At 38.1% G+C, this 23,809-nt stretch overlaps 2 protein-coding genes across 2 annotated transcripts in view; both read right to left on the bottom strand.

The window, feature by feature from the left end:
* Window positions 1-23,809, bottom strand: part of agbl4 (AGBL carboxypeptidase 4) — a 291,793-nt gene that overhangs the window by 59,448 nt on the left and 208,536 nt on the right. The gene's annotated exons all lie outside the window — the stretch shown is intronic.
* On the bottom strand, window positions 6,641-22,353 carry bend5 (BEN domain containing 5). The gene is made up of 6 exons (XM_056772318.1): window positions 21,803-22,353; window positions 19,275-19,396; window positions 17,866-18,238; window positions 17,053-17,201; window positions 13,593-13,806; window positions 6,641-13,002 (listed from the first exon to the last, which is right to left on the bottom strand). Exons 1-6 carry the CDS (start codon window positions 21,969-21,971, stop codon window positions 12,806-12,808), a joined length of 1,224 nt encoding a protein of 407 aa, XP_056628296.1. The 5' UTR covers window positions 21,972-22,353; the 3' UTR covers window positions 6,641-12,805.

The following is a 23,809-nucleotide window of genomic DNA, read 5'->3' as shown; positions in this document are numbered from 1 at the left end:
AAGCAAAGACAGCAGACTCCTGCAGTCTGTTCACCAAAACTGAGAATCTCTGTCTGCTCCGCTACATTCGCGAAGGCTCTTTAAATCACGCACGATTACCATTTAAATAAAACAGCATGCTAAATAGGTGGTGCGGCCCACTTTCTTATAGAACGTTTTACTATTATACGACCACTAAAATAGATTTTCTTTTTAATGAGAGGACAATCGAAAGGCCAAGCAATGCGTCGTAAAAAACAAAATGCATTTCAATCAAGCATTTCATTTAATTCACAATCTCAAACAGGAGAGCAGTTGCATGCCTCGCTTATGAAAGGGTTTTGTTCATAATAGGGGCATGTAATTCTGTAATAAAGCCGCTCGTACACAATGTCAACCTAGCAGAGAATTAAAAAATATAATAATTCATGCTACGGTTCGCTGGCAAAACACTGAGAGCTGTTGCACAAATAACAATCTGATCGTTTTCATTTAGAGAATTTGCTTTGTTTACCCTGCTACAAACCTTCATCTGCGAGAGGCAAGCTGTCAATCATAATTTTGGCAAAATCCAAGAATATGAATAATTCATTGGCATCGATTTCTCCAAGCCAATAAAACATTTCACCAATTGTCTTTGGTTCTGTTCTTTAGCCTTGGCATCAATGAGCTGTCTCTCAATAGTGAAGAGTGCAAAATAGGCCTACAATGTTTAATCTGTGCGCTTAAATAATGTATTACCACCCCTCATGATTTCTTAAGATGAAATTTGTGAGCTTGTAAAATAAGCGGAGATAAACGCTTTGGTTGTCATCACTTATACGGCTTTATCAGAGCTGTGCCTCAGATGTTGTGCCATTAAACTGTTGACCAAACATTGCTCTAAAACACCTTGTCTGGCTTTCAAACTGTGAAAATGTTCCTTTGGCAGCTCCTGGTGAACTTAAACATTAATATGGCAACTTATGTCACCATTTGAAGGAGACGATTTAACAAGCACTTTTAAAGGAGACTGTCTGGCCAGCGCAAGAGAAAGAAAGACGGTGTGAGAAAAAAATAGAAACACTGACATGAATACTAAGCAGCGTTGATGATTAGAAGTGTTGCTCTGAACAGCCATGTGACAGTGACATTGGCCGTCAATGTCAGACGGCTGCGGCGCGCCACGGCGAAGAGCTCGATTTTGAGACATAATTAGCTCAAACATTCCCAGTATGAAAAATTCATGATAGCTTTGGATTTTTTAATTGCGAGAGCATTCTGCGTTAATCGAAGTCATTTAGAGCGGCCTTCTGCCTGACACGCGGAGGAGAGGAAAATAAATCAGACGTCTGGCTTTCTCAGCCTGTTAATCCGTTTCTTCGGCAGAGAGCTGTTTATTATAATAGGGTCCGATCTGACACGGTTCCGGTCCGTACTGATCAATCATATGCTGTCAGAGTAACAGCAGAGCGGGCCTTCAAAACCGTTCGTATTGCTGTGGAAACTGCTCTCTGTGCTTTCAGGAGATAAAGATCTTGTTTCAGGTCGTGATTAATAAATTATAGAATAGTTTATTTAATTATATATATTTATTGAGCATACAAACCTGTATGCTCTTTCTTCCAAAAATTACACAAAAGCTGAGTTTCAGAGATCTTGTAATAGGGCCGACAACAACAACATCTTATAGGCTCCATTTTTACTCACAAACATCTATAATTACTAAGTGTTTTTACTTTAGAAAAAACGTCACTATATTTTAAACCCTATATCATACGTTTTACAATTTTTTAATACTTCAAATCTTTTATTCAAGTATTTATACATTCTAAAGTGGGAAAGTACACCATCTTAATGTACTTAAATACTTTTCTTGAGGTAAAAAAAACGTGGAATTTTTTTATGAAATCTAGTGTTAAGTATGATATATATATATATATATATAATATATATGACATGTAGTGGAAAGTATGATATGTGCTTTTTAAAAAACCCTCTCTTAAAGCATAGATAATTGAAAATTGTACTTGAGTAAAAATACTTAAAGGGATAGTTCACCTAAAATTATAATTGTCATGAATTACTCAACCTCAAGTTGTTCCAAACCTGAAATGTAAACAGATGTGGAACAACTAAAGGGTGAGCAATTCATGACAGAATTTTTGGGTGAACTGTCTTTAAAGTATATTCACCTCTAACAAAAACAACACACAAAAACATCATTAAAGAAACAACATATCTGATATCTTGTGTGTTGACTAAACCTAAAAGGCATTAAAAGATTAAGAGTTATTATTATTATTATTTTACATGAACTACGTCTAGATTATTAAGTAAGTTTTGAAAAGATATGAAATTGAGTTAATAAAGAAAATTCTTTTCTGGTTCAATATAAATTTACTATATGAAAAACCTTCTTGGGCCATTTGATTTGATCGTTTGATGTTTAATTTCAACAACAACTGAAAGCAGAATGAATTAAAAAGCACCGTAATGCTGTGGCTACGAGGAGTCTGCAGGAACTTAACAGGAGGTCGTTTTAAATTGGAAAACTAAGTATTTTAAGAGAAAACTTACAAACTTTAATAATGCATATAGGCATATGTATGCAAATGAAATCAAAGCATTTCATGTTTGTTACACATTAAGTGCTTAAAGGGATAGTCTGTCGTCATTTATCATCCCTTGTGTCATTCATAACCTTTATGTGACTCTTTCTTCTGACACAAAAGAAGATATTTTGAGAACCGTCTCAGCGGTCCATACAATGGGAGTTAATTCGTGCCAATGTTGTTGGTGAACCAATGATCTTGAAAATATATTTTTTTCTGCAGAAGACTGAAGTCATACAGGTTTGGAATGACATGAATTTTCATTTTTGGGTGAACTATCCCTTTAATTTACTTTGAGATGTCATTATGTTAATTCTGGTTCAATATTAATTTACTATATAACAAACCTTCTTGGGCCATTTGATTTGATCATTTGATGTTTAACAACGACTGAAAACAGAATGAATAATAACCTCAAATCTCAACACTATTAAAGTACAGGAAGAAATCACTGTGCATGTAAAAAAGTGAACATTCTGAGATTTGTCCTTGTCTCTTTCTCCTCATCTCGCTCTTAAATATTGTTCAGCGTTATTCAGGTCGAGGGCCGGACCGAATCAATGTCCACGCATCAATATATCAAAGCCATAAAAACTATTTAGCCAGCGCGAGATCGCCTTCATTGATTAGTTCCTGCGCTATGAAGAACCGGGTGTGCATAGGTTAATAGCATTTACAGAGGAACGTACGACCTTCCTTTCAAAATAACGGTCACGAACACAAGACCAGCAAGCAAAGGGATGACAAACAAACAGCGAAAATCTAATACACCGCTTCTTCAACATTTCGTCTGCGGTGACATAAAAAATAAATTGATCGTTCCGAGCGTTTGAAGGAACTTTGGTTTTTGGGTGCCGAAAATGTCAAGCGGACGAGGACACGTTTCACGGGGGCTTTCAACTGGAAAACTACATTTCATTCCCTCGGGGCTTTTATGTTCATGTTTCATGTATATCAAAAAGCAGGAGCGCGTGTGCGCGCGAGCTGTCACTGATATTCTGCCTCATGCTTCATCGTATTAAATGCTCTGCTGGTTTTAACGCACACCGAGACCTGAATACTAGCAAAACTCACCGGTTAATTATCGCTTGTGGAATTCTAAACATCTGCCTTAAAGTTCTATTCATATTTACATACTTTCAATTCCATCACTGCAGTCCCCCCTCCGGTGACAGCGTTTGTCCCACCAGCCACCCAATCACGCGCCCCTGCTGATAAAGGATGACGATCGCAGCGTCGAGTCACAGGTAAAGGATGATGCGCGACGCACTGCTGCTGACTGCAGCGTCTCTGTGACAGCGCGTCAATGAAGGCCGTGATGGACGTCCGACTGGAAGGGGGCCTGATTAAAGTACCTCGCGCCCAGCATGCGTCTGCCACCCGTCCCCGATCTCCTGTCACCACCGCTGGATACAATGAAAAACCGCTCAGGGTCATCGGGGTTTCGCGGTGATGTGACAACGAGCACATTTCACAAGTGCCACTCAGAGTCTCTCGTAGGCCCCGCCCTCACGCTATCTCACTTCATCTCAAAGTTACTAATCTATGGAACTCTGGGGCTCACAAGGACCGAAACGGCAAGTGGCACCGTAATGCTTTGGCTACGAGGAGTCTTAACAGGAGGTCATAATAAACTGGAAAACTAGGCATTTTAAGAGAAAACTTACAATCTTTAATAATGCATATAGGCATATGTATGCAAATGAAACAAAAGCATTTCATTTTTGGTATACATTAAGTGCTTAAAGGGATAGTCTGTCATCATTTGTCAAGCCTTGTGTCATTCATAACCTTTATGTGACTCTTTCTTCTGACACAAAAGAAGATATTTTGAGAACCGTCTCAGCGGTCCATACAATGGGAGTTAATTCGTGCCAATGTTGTTGGTGAACCAATGATCTTGAAAATAGATTCCTGCAGAAGAAAGGAAGTCATACAGGTTTGGAATGACATGCGAGTGACCGAATTTTCATTTTTGGGTGAACTATTACTTTAATTTAGTTTAGATGTCATTCTATTATCATCTTGGCAACAATAGTATTTTACATTTCTAATCTAATTTGTTGCAAAAATGTCTTTAAAGTAAAAATGTCTGCAAGTGTTAATAGTCTTGCATTATAAAATATATCTTTTCAGGCTAGCAGGGGGCTGGAGCCTATCCAAGCATTTTTGGCCACAAGCACGTCACGCCCTTGATAGATGGTCAGTCCATTTTAGGGATTATGAAACATTACTTCAGTGTGTGCACAGATTTATAATATACAGTAGGTCATCCAAGTAATTCGTACTGAAAGGTGAACAATATACATATTTCAAATACTATGTATATAAAGCAAGGATTGAACATGAGACCTATGACATACCTTCCGTTATGACAGTCAAACTACGTATAAACAAATACTGAAATGACTATTGCACTTGTACTAGACCTTATTTCCTCATAAATGCCTGCCCACTCGCAATGAACAGTCTGAAATCTTGACACATTCCAGAACACTTAGAGTTGGTCTCGCTCTCCTCTAGCAGGGGAAAGATCCAAGGCAATAAAATACAGGGAATTGAAGCAAGTCTCTCAGCGGTGAACATGCGTCCCTGCATGCGCAGGCCCTGACGCCAAGCTCAATCCATCATTACTACACTAAATCATCCCTGTGTCAATACCACCATTGCAAAATATTACAGCCATGTGGATTCTGTTATTGTTAATGACATTCAGCAGTCCCCTTGGGCTGGCAGAGAGAGGGGAGGGAGAGAAAGACTGCATAGGTAGGCAATAACATTTGCCAAAGAAGTGCTTAGCAGCTTGAAAAGAGCAGTGCAGAGGATGTCTTCAATACTAAAGAAACTACAGACTTTTATCTGCATGACGGATAATTGCGAGTCGTTGGGTTGAAAATGATTTAAAGATCTTCAAGACAAAATAGATACTCAGGATTTCTGCAAAAAAGAAATTGGGAAAAATTCCAAACGTTCCCGGAAAGCTCCCCATCAGCCGATTTCATTTCCAGCTCCGTCATTTAGGTATAATTGCTCATTTAACATTAGAATAGGTTTTTGACATTCTCATTTATTAGAGGAGCTCAATGCAACCTGAACTTCAGAGGTGTGTGTGTTTTCTGATATCAGTGTCACGCCTCCTCAATAACTCAGACTGGGCGTGCGCTTATCTATCTTTGACACCCAGATCAATCTTGCTTTTAATCCTCAGTCTTTTTCACCTCAACTTCGCACATCGAATAAAAACATCACACCACATCCATTGCGGATGTACATCTGTGTGTTTAGGCGAGTCAAGGACGAAGAATTGGATTGGCATAGAGGGTTGTCTTCCAGAATTCAGATAATGCCCTTCATATTTTTAAAAGTGTTGAATGCTGTTCGACACTTATACATAAAAATAAATATATATGTACTTGTATAACTGTAAAACATTGTATATATTAAAAGAGAGAAAAAGAAGAATGTTGCAGCCACATCACATAAGATGGCCTTAAAGCTGGTATCCCAGTTTGGTTAAACTGGTGGTCATCTTGTTTAGCTGGTCGGCAAATTGGTCATTTCAGCCGGATTATATGAAACCACCCATGTAAATAAACATGATCTAAGTGTACGCAACAGAGCTATTTCGAGACACCATGAATAATACAAAAACATTATTTCTAGTATATTAAGAACAAAATTAATGTTTGACCGTGGATCATATTAAAGAATGAAAATTCTGTCATGATTTACACGCACTCTTGTCATTTTAAACCTGTGTGACCTTCTTCTGATAAAAACAAGATATTTTGAAGATTTTGAATTGCATTTTGTGTATATAATTAAAGTGAATGGGTACCGCCACTGTATCTTTATTTGTATTCAGCAGAAGAAAGTCATGCAGATGAGATGACAAGAGGGTGGGTAAATGATGACGGTACATTATGAAGTATACTTAAAGTGTACCAAGTGCATCTTTTTTTGACTTGGGCAGCTAAAAGTCCAGTCAGATCACCCGGGAAAAACATGCACTTTACCATTGGAAAAATAACATACTTTAAATCAAATAGCAAAATACAAGCAATGGCCAGCTTGTCCATTCACTTTAATTCACATATATGCTTTAAAAACCAGAAAAAAAAGTATGGAAAAGAAAACAACAGCTCAATGACAGTTGTTTGTTTGTAGAATAAAAGCCTGAATTTATTCTGTTGATCTGTACATTAAACAAGGAAACTCATACTGCAGCACGCACACGCTCATACACACATGTACACGCACACAACCAGCTGCGCACAGGTGAGGAGTGCAACTGGTTCGCGTTTTGTTTTTCTTTTCGTTGTGTTTCTAACCTTGTTTTTTTGTTCAAGTCCCCATGGAGGTCGACGTGAGGTGCAGTGAGGCCGAGTTTAGCTGAAGCAAAGTTCAGCCTAAAACACAGTATGAATACAAGTGTCCGTTTAGTCCAGACTTGGGCTTAATCTGTATGCAGACATATTCATGAGAAACAAGATCATCGTCAATAGCACAATGTATTAATATGTCCTGCTCGCAACAGCCCAGGGTCAACGCTACTCCCCTCATTTACACCGTGGTAAAGCCAGTATTACCAGTATGTGACCATATATAAAAAAACACAAACACAGACCTGAAAGAGAGCATGTTTCACAGTTATTTTATGCCACAGTGTCCATCAACGTCTTTCCAAAAATATTGATTAACACATACTTTACATATATACACATACATACGTGTATATATATATATATATATATATATATATACAGTATATATATATATATATATATTATCAGATATTTATTCAGCAGCAAGAATGAAGGAGATGAATGAGACATGACAAAGAGAAAACGAAAAATAAGAATGTTCGGATTAAATGCAAAACGGTCAATTCTGGCCTTGAGGTCAGTTTACAAAGCCTATGACACACCTGCCTCCTATGACATAAAATCACTGAAAAAACAACTGGTGTTAGCGGACCAATAACACAATTGTGTTCAGTACTCACATAGTATCCTACTGAACAAACAGTTAAAACGTCACAAAAAGATGCGACTGATTGTATTCCTGTGATCACTCAACACACCCGCATTTCTGAGTAGCTATAAAACCTTTCTCGTAAAACTGAAAATCAAGAGTCTTTTTTCAGACAGGTTTTAACAACAACAAAAAAGCATCTTTGGGAGGGAATCACTTTGGTAAGTTAAGAAAACCCTCTGCACAATATCACCACCGCCCTACACAGACTACTGTGTTAGTCCCACAGTTATTCCACTTTCACATTTCTGCTGAGGACCACACTGCAGTCAACTGCCCAGTAATATTTAGGTAGATGGTACAGATGATCTAGTTTTACTCCAGCATTACATTACAGGGTGTTAAATGCGTAAAATCTCATCTTTTGATCTTAAAGTATGTGAGGTAATTGGTTAGAGGTATGATTTATTTGATTTGAGCTAAAACATGTTCGGGGTGTGATTTGTTTTTATTTAAAGTATGATTAAATTATTAAATTAACAGATCACTAGTTTTGCACATGCAATGCAGAGCAGGTGTTAGAAAATTAGCACCACTTGAGGTAAGTAACAGATTAAGAGAACCCATGTCTGCTGGTAGCACCATCAAGATTAAAACACTACAGAGCTCCTTTTACCACAAAACTGACACTGACAGAACATCAGCATAAACAGGTGTTTGGGAATTAAAAATATGAAATGTTACATATTCTACTCTGAGCGATAGAATTGTCTGAATGAGAACGAGGTACAAGGATTGTGAGATTGCCCTTAGAACGACGCAAACCTAGACAACAATGAGCAGCAATGAGGTAGAACTGTGAAACAACATGCTTGTTTTCAGACTAAGAACAACCTGAACGTTTTATTTGTATCAAAAATACATTTTTCACTTTAACTAGAGGATAATATTGTGAATAGAATGGCTTTGAATTGATTACAAACCTTTCAAATCATGAAATTTGGAAAAAAGTGAAACGTGGCGGCAATAAGAAGTTGTGGTTCTTGCTTAAGCGGAGTACTGGGCAGTTTCAGAATAGCTATGGCATGTGGGCGGGTCCTCAGCATTTGATTGACAATCTCAGCATGTAGGTTAGTGAAGCAGTCCAAAGCGTTGCTAACTATTTTTCCCCCAAGAACTTGTGCCCTCTGCTTTTTTGGCATTAAAAAATAACAAAAAGGGTTTAAAGAAAAGAAATATTCATGATTTAATCTAAGCAATATAGCCATAATAGCCCACACACACACACCATCAAAAAACAACATAATCCTGAAACTGACATCTTGTAAAATCAAGAAACAATTTAAGCAAAAATAAATTCTGGCTGTTTATTTCGTTTTGTGTTTAGCTTAGATAACTCTGGAAACGGTAGCAAGGGCCTTTTTTGTGCAAGACCGATCACAAAATGTCCATGCGGAGACTCCACTTATTTTTAACAAAACAACACAACCCCAAAGACGAACACACATTCAGATTCAGAATGAATACGCAAATGACAAAACATGTCTTGGCAAACATGCCAAGAACAACAAATATATATTGATCCCTCTTGCGCTTTGGCCTGGTCCTGTCATTTCCAAAAGCACAGGCCAGCTCAAAGCTAAGCACCGCTATTACAAAGCCACTCAAACGCATAGGCCACCAACCTACAGAGATCACAGAAATACTGCCTCTGAGAGTTATTGGTTCACTTTTGTAGCCTTTAAGCCTATAAATACTGAAATTATTATTTTCCAAGTCTGACGGTATACACTGGTTTCATCTGAACTAAAGATACTTAAAACTTTCATTTTCCTTGGATCTGAATGCTGCTGTGGCAAAATTCAGTCTCTGCACAGCAGCGAGACAAAGAGCAAAAGAAGCAACACTTTAGTCCTTTTCAAGGCAACGATTCCACAAACCTCAACGCAAAATTATGACCACATGGATAATGTCTGGCTAGCAATCACCCTCGGCACAGTTAAAGCTGTCATTTTCCAGTACACCCGCACTGTACGTAAGCCCATTATGAAACATCAAATATTCAATAAGCATATCACACAATACAGGAAATATCTACAGAAAAAAAATGAAGAAGAGAAAGACATTCAGTGGAACAAAAGAACCTCATTACAATCTGTCCTCTCGTGTAATTACCTTGACATATTGGAGGTACATTGCTGTATGAAGGGATAAGAGGAATAACTTTCACAGCTCAAGAGAATGAAAAAAACAAACAAATGGCTGCTAAACCACGACTGAAAGGTAGAAAACTGATGGATGGATTATGTTTCTGCAAAGACACACATGCGCAATAAACCACTGGCTTGATACGGAAAGGACTGGGGTCAAGTAAAGAAAAGAAAGATCTTGGTCATCATTGTGCAAGATTAAAGTAGTTACATTTTGATGCAAGGTAACTAAAAAGAATAAAAGAAATCAGAATTGATGAAATCAAATAATAATTAAAAGATTAAAATAATAAACTGCTCAAAATGGGCTGGAAAAAAGTTCAAACAGGACTTACAAAGATAAGTAAAATCTTCATTGAAGGGTTGAGTGTTCCTTATTTACTCTGATGTTTTTTTCTGAGTTAACTCTTGAGACACTATGACTTGAAAATGTACACCATTTCATAAAAGCAACTCATCTGATCAACTTTTCTTTGTGAAATATATCAACTTAAATCTTGCTTGATGTCTTGATATTCATTCTTTTTACCAGGCCCTAATCGTCTTCTGTAACCAGAATTGTTTAAACAACTATGGTTATATTTTAATGTTGACTCATTTTTTGCTTGGTTCTGAAGTCAACAGTAATGGATTTTTATAAGATTAAAGTGCTACGTTGTAAAAGATGGACAATGACTTCCTCTGAACGGAAAGGCGGGCAAAGACTGCCTCTCAACGGAAATGATTCCAAATGAAATGAGATAGTCTGTAACAAATGACTCACAGTGAGGTGAAATTCATAAACTAAAGTTCTTCAAGCGCTGATATACCTGCGGTAAAAATCCATGATAGGATCAGTTTAAGTGATATGGGTTTCTGTCATTACAGAGGATGTAATCGTGAAGTGCCCTGCAATCTTTAAAAAACGTTGAGTACCCATAATCTACGATAATATTGAAACACCACATATACACTGTAAAAAGTAGAAATGATTATAAACTATAAATGAACCAGCAAAGATAAAGACAGAATTACAATATTATTAGACTCTCTTTTCGAACCAGGAGCTTTAGTGAGATAAGGTGCAACCTGGATGCAATTAATGAAACGTCCAAAAAGATACAAATATTTTCCAAATATACACTGACATTTCCACCCCACAAATGTAGTCGAAAATAAAAAATAAAATCCAACAAAATAAACAAAAACCAGAGAGTGGGCTGGCGTGGCATCTGTGGTTAATTCACAGTTATGGCATCACATGGGAACCTGAATCTGCAGGAGGGGTCTTTGTTTTGTTTTCCTTACGCCAAGCCACACAAACAGTTTGCGAAATAAGGAAAAAAGGGTACACTAAGGGGAGACAAAGGACTCAAGTGTGGAAAGCATGGCTCACTTTAAGTTGTCACAATATCTTATTTTCTCCCCTAAAGAGTGTGCCCTCTACAGGTGGGCTGAAGCAGACATCCTGCTGTTCGTCTGATCCGGAGGAAGAGGTTAATGTTTGCAATACAGAGCACTGCTGACAGTTTTACCCCACATCAACACGTGGCGCCTGGCGTCTCTCCACTCACACACCAAAGTGCAGTTAAAGCAATATCAGCTCATATTACAATCACAGCTTGCTATAAAACGGAGAACACAGTTCCCAATGATTGCCAGCTGGAAAAAAGGCCTTGCAGCCCAGCTCGGATTTCCACTTACCCTCGGTCACAAGTGCAATTTATGGCTGGTAAAAGGTCTTGGGTGGTGACCATCTTAGCATATCCGATAATACAATAACTAATTGATCGAAACTAGTTTGTTAAGTTCACTAAAATTAAATAGGTTGTTTCTTTCTGTTTGCATATTTTCTATTGGTCGATATTTATTATTGTCACGTATGTGGGTAGTTGAATAATATATCATGCATGTGTTCTATGGTGTGACACGGCAGCATGTTTTTAAATAAGCTGTTAATAATATATTGTTATGTTATTAATATTTCTAAAATAAAACAGAAGAGGGATTAACCTTCATTGTTCGATTTTTCTAAATGGCTGTCACACCATAGGACACATTAACAGTTTATTAGTCAACTATCCCTGTGCTGTTTTTGTGTACAAGAGATTATCAAACATTATTAGAAATTTGTACATTTCTGTTTTCAAGTCATGTTTTGTTCACCATTTCCAAATCAATAAAACTTCATAATCACGACATCTCAACTTCCAAGAAGGACCCGAAGACCTTGAATTGCCTTTAGATATGCAAACAAAACACTGTAAACATACTGATAAACCTGTATTGATAAAAACAGGAACAAAACCCCAAATCCGTGCACCTTTTGGATATTTCTTATATCCAAAGAAATGCCGCCAATTCATCTCGGAGGACCACTGTTTAGTAACACTGGCTACATGCACCCTCTCAACCTATCAAGAACAAGAACAGACCATCAGTAGTCATCTCAGGAAAGCAATTAATGGGAGCAATTGGGCCTGGATTGATTAATTAAATCAATCGCTCGTTAAGACAACTCAGGGTGTGACCCTGTTTAAAAGTGCAACTCTATGTTAAGTACCTTTAGCAGATGGTGCCTATGAAGTGACCCACCTCCTCTACGCCTCCGAATCTAACCCAGCCTTTGCGACGCCTACAAACATCCTCCAAAGACAAGACTTCGGAAGGAAATCCTTTCCTTTCCTCTTTAATACATTAGAACATGTTCTGACACAGAACACAAGCCGATGTGCCAAACACATTTTCCCTCGAACACGATTTAAAGGATCGCTCCTCTCTAACATGTGTAATATCCAACCCACCCCAAAATTCCCCAATCAAGCTTACAAAACCATGCCCCACCCCGCCCGATTCGCTCACAGAATGCACGCCAGAATGCTAATGCAGTGTGGGGAGAGGTAAAGCTGTCAGACAGGCCTGAAACAAGGAATACGGAGTAAAAAGAGGTCAAGGTTGTGGGAGGGCATCTGTGAAAATCTCAATTGGCAGCGCCAGTGATTATGTGCACCTTCTCCACCAGATGTCCTTGAGGAGTAGAATGAGCTATGGTGACAACTTGGAAACCCCCTACAGGCCGTCGTAGGGAAAGTTTTCCATCTTCACTGTCTGTTGGATGAGTAGCTTGGACTCTCGTCGTTCCTCGTTCTTGATGGATTTGTTGATATCCATAATCTTTTCGCAGATGTATTTGTTCACTTTGGATAATCGCTGGGTGATCTCCGCGCTGTCGGCTGTTTCTTGAGACACGCGGTCATACAGACACTCTGGAATGAAACATTTGGTTAGACATTCGCCGACGTAAACAAACAATAAAAACACATTCAGTGTGCAACAGAGATATTGAAAAAACTTTTTCTAAGCACATACGAAATCAATACGTTTTATATTTTTTATTTTATAGTTTTATATTAATTTTTAATGTCTTTCTCAACAGATTTATTTTGTACTACTGATATTGCACAAAAAAATCATAAGATGACTGGTCAAATTATTAAGTTAAGTTGAAAAACTAAAGAAAAAAAAATGCATTATAATAAATAAATAATAATAATAATAACTGTTTACTTTAGCTCTTGAAACATATAAAAATGCATAATTATAAATAAATAATATGAATAACAGTTACTATAGCGCTTGAAAAATGTATATAAATTAAAATAATTATATACCAATAATATTTATAATATAAAACAAAGAGCACAAGGGCTTTTTTGTTTCTTCTGTGGTATCAGAATTGAAATCATGAAATTTTACTTATACAAACCACAGAAACTTCTGCATTGTGACAATTATAACTAGGTGAACACATAAGTCAAAATTCTCTGAAAAAGCTTTTCAAAGCAAGAGTACGTACCTCTGACAATTTTGAGCTTGCTTGGAGATAGTGGTGGTTTAGGTAGGGCATCTTTCTTCTTCTTTGTAGCGACGCCGGTGACGCTGCGGTTCTTTAGAGTTTCTGTGCCCCAGATCATCACCGCCAGATTTTTGGTGAATTTCGAGTCTCCCTGTGTCCGTTGTAGCTGATGCCACTTCTCTTCCTCCACCCAAATACCTCCACCCAAGTGCACCTGCAGCAGATACACTCTTCTTTAATTATGCAGCATACACACACAAACCTCATAGACAAGATTCTGCTTTCAGCTTCCCTCACTTCAGCGTCATGTGGTCTATTCCCTATCTTTTCACTATCAATGGTAAAATGTTTGTGAAGGATACGGTCAGGTGTACAGATTACAGCTTGTTAGCATGTTACAACACACGTACCGGTTCACGTAACTGGAAAGTAGTGCCACTTTCTGTGTATCCGTTCAGGTTCGGATGTTTAACATGTATATATGTTGAAACACTTATCTTGAGTGTTTTTTTTTATTAAACGATTACAAAAAAGTCATGACATCACACCACAAGAGCCCCACGTTTCCTCTCCATCCTCTGTGACGCCCGGGCCGGCTCATAAACAAATTCAGCGTAGAGAGGCGTCCAGGATCATTAAGTGCAGTAATGCGTTTTGACAGATGCCAGACCAGAGTGTTGACTTTTAAGCCACGCTGTGGAGGACACAGCCCAACAAGCCATCAGGATGGATTGATGGGCAGCTGGTGAGGTAATGTGCCTTCTGCTTTGTCACCCTGAGCAGTCTTCAGGCCGCTATCCAGTGGCTTTTCTCCAATGCGACTAACGTGCTTTAGGCCCTGGTCCAGTAGACAAGCTTTCCCCGCTCTTATCTTCGAGGAGATTTGCTTTTCTACGGCTACCTGTCACTCAGCGCAATTCTTGCGGTACGAATAATTAATATCGGATATGTGCGCTTCGTGTAAGGGCCTAATTTGCTTTTGTTCTTCACGCTTGAACTGAGAACCCTTTCAGCATGTAACACAAATTCCCCCCTGTCATGTGAGGCGGGCGGAGGAACGCAAAACGCAGACCCAATGTCTGCTAACAGGGCTCAAAATCACAGCAAGCGTTCTGGTTAAAAGGCCCATTGAGACTGATGTGGAGGGGGGGGTTTGCTAGTCAATTAGATGAACTGAAGCACTGCAACACATTGAAGGAAACACTGAATCGCTCTAACGCGAGGCACATCAGTGAAATAACCAATAAGACGCAAATATACTTCGATTACAATCTACCTCTGATGGTCAATTTCTTTAATGTGTTGGGAGCATGTCATGCGAGTTAAATGAGGAAATGAGGATGCAGATGGGACACATAGAAAGAAACAAGCAGTTAATCTGTGATGACTAAGGAGTGGCTCTACTGTCAATTTCACAAGAAAGGACGTTTGGAATTTGGGGATGTTTATGAGTTGCAGGGCCGGCCCGAGGCATAAGCGAACTAAACGGCTGCTCGTTTTTTTTTTTACAATTAAATAACTTAAAACAAGCTATATAAATGAATTAATGAATAAATAAATTAATGAATATGAATGAATAAATGAAATGAATAATTCAAGATAAGAAAATTCTGATTTGCCGACAACTGCTGCTGTGTCTGCCAGCGGTTGAGTCATTCGCAATTGCGCTTAGACACATTTCACGTGCATTGACAATTCGCGCCGTCGCGCAAGTGCGTGTCACTGTAATTAATAAATGACAAGCCATGTCACAAAAAAGGATGTATCCTCTGGTGCCGAAAAGAGAAAGAAGAAAAGGACAGAGGAGGAGAAAAAAGAGCAAGATAAAGGTATGTTTGCATGATTAGTGAAAATTGTGCTCACGTCACTTGAGGTAGCTGCTAGCCACGACTCGTGATCTTACATAAGCCCTCACCAGAGCTAACGTTAAATCCCCGCCATCAACAGTGAAATGTCACGCATTATTAATATACATTTATCTAGGTTTATTTCACGTATTGATAATAGACATCAGTTTAAGTTGGAGAAAACAGCCGAAGGGGAACTTAATCTTCTAAGTTAAATGGATGCCCCAGCTTTCCTGTAGCTCAGTGGTAAGAGCATTGCGTTAACAACGAAAGGTCGTGGGTTCAATCCCAGGGGATTGCAACTATGTAAAATGTATAGGATTAAGCAATATAAATTGCTGTGGATAAAAGCGTCTGCCAAATGCCTAAATGTAAATGTATTTAAAAGATTGCATATTTAATTTAAAATTATTTATTTCTTGTTTTGTGACAGTTTGTATTTAGAAGTTGAAGAGTAAAGTCTTTTAATTAAGTATTGTATTTAGTATTTTTATTCATTTATAATGTAAAATTATAGCGTGACATTTGTGTCAATAATCTTCAAGCACAGGTGACTCCGCGTGCTGGGAAAGGGCCCCCAAATCAAATTCTGCTTAGGGCCCCCAAGAGGCTCGGGCCGGCACTGATGAGTTGAGTCCAATTACAGAATGAGTTAAAAAACGTAGTTCATCATAAAATAAAACTTTCATCATTTACTTCCATCACATCTCTCCTTACAAAAGAACATTTAAAGCTTTACAGTTCGTTTGTAAGGATCGGTGTGAGGAATGTAAATTATGAAAGTTTTATTTTTTGGTGAACTTCACTTTTAACTCATTCTGTAATTGGATCCACATCACAATCTTTGTTTGAAACGTCAAAATACAGATTACTTCACATTTCATCACGTGAGTTGAAGACAAATGATGTCAAATTGATGGAGAAATTGTATTAGATTGAAGCTTTGAGAAACACATCTGACTGGGTGGATTCAATACAACAGCAGTACATTTTGACTCTTGTTAGGCTTGAAGGGATAGTTTACCCAAAAATTGTAATTATGTAATTTATCTCAAGTTAGTTCCAAACCTGTAAAATGTCTTTGTCCTGTGAACACAAAAGATGATATTTTGAAGAATGTTGGAAACCTTACAGTTCTAGGGCACCAATGACTACCATTACCGTTTTTCTTCCTACTATGGTAGTCAATAGTGCCTCAGAACTGTTCAGTTACTCACATTCTTTGACAAATCTTTATGTTCAGCAAAACAATTTAATTTAAACAGCTTTGGAACAACAAGAGCTGGAGTAAATGAGAGAATATTGGGGTGAACTATCCCCTAAAAAGTGCCAAAGAGTGACCGCAAAAAAAATCTATATTCAAAGAATTTATTTTACGAATGGTCATCATTTATGTTGTTTACGTGCATTTCGGCAGATGCTTTTTTTCTCATAACAATGCAAGATGACTTGAGGCGTCATAATGAAATTCATGGTTTTACTATGAAACTGTCTAAAAAATTTTTTCCTCAATCCACTGAAGGAAAGAAGGTCATAGATGTTTGGAACAAAACAAGTCTTTCTCTAACTTTTCGATTTTGGGTGTTCTTTCGAGAAACAATAAAAACACATACTTTTCCATCATTGAAGGTGTAGACGGTCCTAGGTGACGGGGAGTGGTTGGAGCTAGTGTTGGCCTCCTTTGGACACGCCTCCTGTGGTTCACTGATTGGCTCAACCACCTCTGCTCTGATTGTCTGTGTACCATTGTCATGCATCGGCTCTGTATGAAGCAAAGCAAATCGTTGACCAAACACGAGCACAATTTAACAAGAAAAAAAAAACGAGTGACACAGTGTTAAAAGCAGTTGTTCGGACTTTCTAATGACGGATTTTAATTCGGTCCATTGCGGCTGAGGCAAACTCTGGTATGCTCTGGTTGGACCGTTGCCTAAAACGTGGCTCCCCCGTGCCTTGAGACAACTGGGTTATTTAAGCGCAGTAAGCTGGCTTGGTGGCTGTCCACACTAAGCTCTAATGTATCTGTTGAGTTTTAATATCGGTCAGTGCACTGTGCTGTTGACCCTAAAGAACACTGACCTGTCTAATCTTCTGCCTGTTCCCCTCCACAGCCTGTTCCCCACACAAATGCAGCAGCTGGCCAGGACACTGACCTGAGAGCCCTGGACACTGTGTCCTCTTTAAGTGCACTGTACTGTAGTCTTCATACACTAAAGCTCACAGCTACATGAATTTATTAGTATAATGGTGTGAAGTTAGAAAAGATAACTTTAGCCTTCAGCTGTACTAGGTTTTTTAGTGTCTAAACATTGACAAAAATGTATTGACAAGTCATCGCATTTTGATGAAAGGTCAAATCAATTATATTAAGTAAATATGGTTTGTTCTGATTTTTTTGGTCCTTAAAGCTAGATTCACAAACCTACCACTTCCAAGTCTCATGAGCAGGACATCCTGCAGACGTCTATTAAAGTCACGCAGCTCCTTAACTTCGGTCAGCAGACTTCCATACTCCTTTAGTTTCTTGGCCTGCTGCAGCAGCTGTCTGCGCGTGCGCTCCAGTTCCTGCTGCAGACGTCGCATTTCCTCCTCCTGCTGTCTGTAGCTGTGCACCAGCTCCTCATACAGCACGCGAGGCACAACGGCCTCATCCTGCTCTTCCTCCTCCTCATTTGTGAGTCTGTCTAGCTCTTCTCCCTCCACGCATGAGTTCACAGCGTTCCTCTCCAGTCGCGCCACCACCGCAGCCAGGCTCTTTGAAGAGTTTGAACTGGTCCGCTGCTGTTCCGGCGACTGGACCTGTATCAAAATTTTTCAGGCGTCATCCTCGACCAGTACAAATGGTGTATAAATACTTATAAATAAGAGATGCTCAAAATCTATTTTGCTCCAGAGTTTAGTTTCAGGGTAGATCTTAATCTGCTTAATACCAATGCAGTGGTACAAATAAAAATTATTCTTAAAAAAGGTACTATAAAAAATGTGTATATATTATAAGAAAAAGTTCTGGATTGGGTCATAGAAAATTTGAGATTAAACCTGCCAATACGTCAAATATAGAAAGCAATAAACCTTTATGAGCAGATAAAGCTAACAAAGCTAAAATTAATAAAACTGCTGCCAACTCTAAAGTATTTTTTTAGAACGCTATAAAGGTGTAAACAACAATTGCATACTAACTGCACAAACTTAGTTCAACCAAAAGTCCCCCTAGTAGTTCACTACCTGTATTGACTTTGTTCTGAAAAAAGAAGATATTTGGAAGAATGTTTGCAACGAAACAGTTCTGGAGCCCTATTTACTACCATAGTCAATAGTGCCCGAGAACTGTTTGGTTACATTTTTTTTACATTTACATTTTACGCATTTGGTAGACGCTTTTATCCAAAGCGACTTACATTGCTATCCTATACATTTGTACTTAGGTATGTGCAATCCCCTGGGATCGAAACATGGTTGCAAACATTCTTCCAAATATTTTCTTTTGTTCCTAACAAAGCAGAAAACTCTGTCCAAACTTTTAAGTTTAAGCAATTTTACGGTAAGTAAATGATTACAGAATTTTCATTTTGGTGTGAAATATCCCTTTGATGGATAGACAGTTGAAAGTGGAAAAATGAGATAAGAAAAACAATATTTGAAAGATGCTCAAATACTTCTTTCCTAGCTTTGTTCATAATATTAAAAACTCTTATTGTCAGTATGAATCCCTTATGGCCAAATCCTGACCTGTGCTAGAAATCCTAATCAGTAACCGTGTACAAATAGTAGCAAAATGCCTTCAAATTTATTCTATTTGCGTTCTACTCTCTTTAAAAACGTTGTCCAGACTTACCTTTTTATGTCTAAGGGGCATTCTTTCCTCCCCAACGTGATTCTCCGCTGTGTTTCTGTTAGACATCTTGGGTATTTTCATCTTCTTTTGCATAATACTGTGCTCAAATTCCTCAATGCTTTCTAAAAGAAAGAGAGATAGGAACAATGTCAGAAGTGCAATCAGTATTTCATCTCTGTACCCTGGATGATACAGTTCAAACAAGGACACCTCGGTAAAAAGAACATTTTAAGAGTTCTGCGAAAAAGTTTTGCTGCAACCTTGTAGAGACACAGATGACTAGCTATTGTTATAATAAACTATTAATGGAGCGTTTAACTTTGCAAAGCGACGTCGACAGAGCAGCATCAATATCGTTTTGACAGGCAGGGTCGTCACAGGTGTCAGCGTGTGATGTAGTGTTACAGAATCAAGGCCGCTTGGAAAAGGCAGATCAGATATATTAAACATCCTTGCTGAAAAAAAATGAAAGAAACCATCACCCATTTGGTTATAACAGGAATTGTATTGGCCTTAATGGAAGCTATAATGGTCTCTGTGGGTCTCTACTGGTAATGTGTTGGGGGGATGTTATATGGAGGATGGAAACCAACAGAACACCATTAAATCCTACTGGAATAAGGCCCAAAAACACATTAGAAAAATAATTTTGTAATGGCTTTAATGGTAAACAGCTAATGGCCCGTAATGGTTTTTGTAATGGAAACCATTAAAATGTCTATCTTTTTTTTCCAGCATGGACAAACCAAATGTGCCCATCTTCTTCCAAGTGAACTATAATCTTTGCTGAAAAACCCCCTGCTCAAAACACAATAGAAAATGTTATGGATTTAATGGCTATTAAAAGTACTGTATTGGTTTTAATGGAAACTATAATAGTGTCTACTGGTATGTGATGGATTCTATTGTTGGGAGGTTATTTGTCAGATGGGAACCATTTAACCTACAGGAATAATGCCCAAAACCAAGGAATTTTATAATGGATTTTTAATGGTAAAAGCTAATAGTTCTTAATAGAAACCACTAACCATTTATGTGAAGGTTTCTATTCTTGTTTCAGCAGGGATGTCAACCAACAACTAAGATATGTGAATTTAAAAACAAATCAATTAAATTTGTACATGTGTGGCATGAGACTTCATTTCTACCACAACAGATTGTAACCTACTGAAATTCACGCAAACTGGTTTACCGGCTTAATAAAAAGACTTTTGTTTCTAACAAGATCAGTGTTGTAAGAGAAGGTTAAAGTGATAGTTCACCCAAAGCAAAACACAATTTTTTTGTAAGAATGACAGTAGCCAAACAGATCTCATCCCCAATTACCGCCAAAGTATGGAAAATAAATACTATGGGAGTGAATGGGGGATGAGATCTGTTTGGTCACTGACATTCTTCCAAATATCTTCCTTTGTGTTTAGCAGATAAAAGAAAGATAAACAGGTTTGGAACAATCTGAGGGTGAGCAAATGATGACGGAATTTTCATCGTTTGGGTGATCTATCCTTTTAAGCCATGCGTGTTGATCAGTAAGGTATCTAGTGTGGCAGGAGTGAAAGTGTCTGGAGGTCTCCACAGCCTGCGCCGAAGCAGGAAGTGACATGATCAACAAATCTGTCACAGCACTGATTTAAACGCCACATAACACTGTCATTCAAAGCGTGCGAGCTGGTTATATGGTGACAGAATGTCTCAAGCGAAGGACATAAAAGCAAATGACACAAAACAATCATTACCTGGAGAGCTAATATGATGACAGTAATACTTAGCAGCCTGAGCTAAACCCAACTAACGTTAGCTGTTAAAATACAGATAAACTTCAAACCTGGTTGTCTAGACAACTATTTTATACGTGTCTCAGTTTGTTTATTAGTATTGTTATGATAACGTTATTTGTTATTTTACTCACATCCTACGTCGATAGATAAGCGAAGGGTTAACGTTAGCATTGAAAGCTAACGTTGCCACAAACCTAGCATGCTGAGCTTTCTAATTTAACGTCTCGTATTAAAATTATCAGGCGTTTATGATCTTATTTAAACACCACCACACAAGTCTCCCCTTCACCTTAACATATATTGTTCGGTTACGAGTAAAGAGAAAACAAATACTAGCATCACTATCGCGGTATGCTAAAAACAATACATTAAATCTAGACATCTCCGTCTTTACCATCGACCACGGCATATTATGCGATTAATGTTCAACACATGCCTTTAAACACCCCAAAACACGTGTTAAACATGTTCATGCAGCCCGTATGAAATGATCTGATCGGTAACGCTATATTGACTAAATGTAACGTGTCATTAATATAACAATGCTTGACAGATGTCAGTGTGTTCATGTGTATTCAAATACGAATATCTATAAAGCAGACAAATATAAAGTTGACATTTAACTATCCGAGAGTGTACGAACAGATGAACTGTTAGGCAACAAATGTTGTAACCACGCGTTAAAGCCCATCGTTAATAAAAGCGCTTGTTATTTTTTGTTATGAACACGAAAAGAAGAGCAAAACTCACCTGCCAGGGCGAGGATGTGTGCTTTTGCAGGCTGGCCTGTGCCTCTCAGCACCACATACACCTTCTGATCATCAAAATCTCTTTTGTGCAAAGGCTGGAAATCTTTCACGTCTGACACAGGTAACGCGTAGCACATGTCGTCCTCCAAGAAACGCACGAAAGCGTACATTATTTTTGCTCTTTGGTCCCTGCTCTTTGGGATAGGGCTTGGCAGCTTCCCTCAAAAAAGATTTTAAAAAACATATATAAACACAAAGAGGGGGAGACAGTGGATGAGGCCTCTGCGATCGACTGCTACTGTCTGGCTGGTGCGTCTAAGCGGAGGAGACGCACAGCGCCCCCTCTTCCCTTACAGAGACTTTACTAATCAAAACAGGAACCAGAGGTTTGTTTGGGGGTTCAAACAAAGTGCCATTAATATTGTGTTGTTGTTTGTTTTGTGACAAAGTTGCTGTTTATTGTAATTGAGAAATCTGGAATATAAAAATAAGCTATTATCGGTGTATGCTGTTAAGGATTTGTGAGTGGTTTCTGTGAAAAAGTTAGGAGTTACGTTTCTTTAGAAATGTAATTACAGTTAGATACTGCATATACTTTCAGCAGTTCAGCAATGTAAATATGTAACAATATTACATTTAAAATGTTATGCAGGGATTGCATATACATTTAGAGGATGTGCAAATGTGTCAGAAATCAGTTTAATTTAAGGAAATGTGGCCAAGGTGGATACAATTCACGAACATTTTTTGGATCATTTTTCATCCCCATGTCAGTCCAAACCTGACTTTCTTCTGCAGAACACAAAGATATTTTAAACAAAACCATTATCTTTCACCATATGAATACAACACCACGTTTGTGAGACATTTCTCAAAATATCTTTGTGTTCCACATATGAAAGAGTCATATACAAGATTTGAAAAACATGAGGGTAATGAAATTAATACTGAATTCTATTTTTGAGTGAACTATACGCTTAAGAATTATGAATTTGCAATTAGTATTTTTGTTCGTTTATTACAAGTGTGAATATTTAATCATTTAGTATTGCCAATACATTTTCCTTTATGCAATAACTTTGGAAGACTCTTTTATTCAAAGTAACTTAAGGGTAAGCATTCTATCAGTATACTTTATGTTTTCTGCAGATTAAACCCATGCAATGCTATAGGAATACCACCATTATATACCAAACTGAACTTTTGAAAAACCTTCTTGTCTTGGAAATTAGATTCACAACAGCAAGTCCAGCATAAAGAAGGCTATCTGCTGAATGCACCATTGTTGTATTCTTATAAACTCAATGTTTTATCTGTGCTCCTTTATGTAGAATTTCAACTTGTGTGTATGTGTAAGGATCACAAGACAAGGATAATAAAAGGCCCGTGTCTGCCTTCTAACGGTCTGTGGTTTTCCATCTCTGAAAAGGGGGAATCCAGTGCAGTATCTCCCTTAATGCGTGTTCAATATCTCTCATATCCCTCTCATACAAAAATCTTTCAGCCAGCCAATCATTACCATAATCAATTCATTCACCTATTACTTTTGTTCTGCACCAGCGATCTCAGCTGAAAGCCATGCGGGAAGAAATATTCTTTTGGATCACAATTGGTTCTAGACTGTATCAGTCTGTGCAGAAGAATGCGTTTCTACCAGCACGCTGTTTTGCCATACCTTCCATTCTCTTTTTCTTGTTTTTCTCCAAAATGACAAAGGCTATCTGACAGAGAAGGAACATTTTGTTATTGTAAAACAGGCAGGTTGTTATACACAAGGACGGATTTCTTCACTTGTACTTTAATAACGAGAAAGGCACAGTCAATAAATGGCACTAACAATTCGTTCTGCTTCGCCTGCCGTAATTGAAAAGTAAGTGATGCAGAACTTTGGATGCTTTTGCCCTTTCTTCTGTTTTCTCTCCATTTATTTCCTTTCATTTTATGTCACCATTCCAGTCAGATCTGCGATCAGGTCCTGAGCCGAAAACGCGGAGATGAGGTTTTGCTC

The sequence above is a fragment of the Triplophysa dalaica genome, chromosome 18 (genome assembly GCF_015846415.1).
Source record: "Triplophysa dalaica isolate WHDGS20190420 chromosome 18, ASM1584641v1, whole genome shotgun sequence".
Lineage (NCBI taxonomy): Eukaryota > Metazoa > Chordata > Actinopteri > Cypriniformes > Nemacheilidae > Triplophysa > Triplophysa dalaica.
The sequence above is the reverse complement of the archived record's forward strand: the minus strand, read 5'-3'. Positions and strand labels throughout refer to the sequence as shown.

Bases quoted from the DNA above. Each gene is read 5' to 3' on its own strand.
- bend5 (XM_056772318.1), bottom strand. From the start codon at position 21,971: ATGTACGCTTTCGTGCGTTTCTTGGAGGACGACATGTGCTACGCGTTA. The intron at 18,239-19,274 runs GTAAGTCTGGAC...ATTTTGATACAG, and splicing joins TGCCCCTTAGACATAAAAAG to GTCCAGTCGCCGGAACAGCA. The intron at 17,202-17,865 runs GTAGGTTTGTGA...TGCTTCATACAG, and splicing joins GCTCATGAGACTTGGAAGTG to AGCCGATGCATGACAATGGT.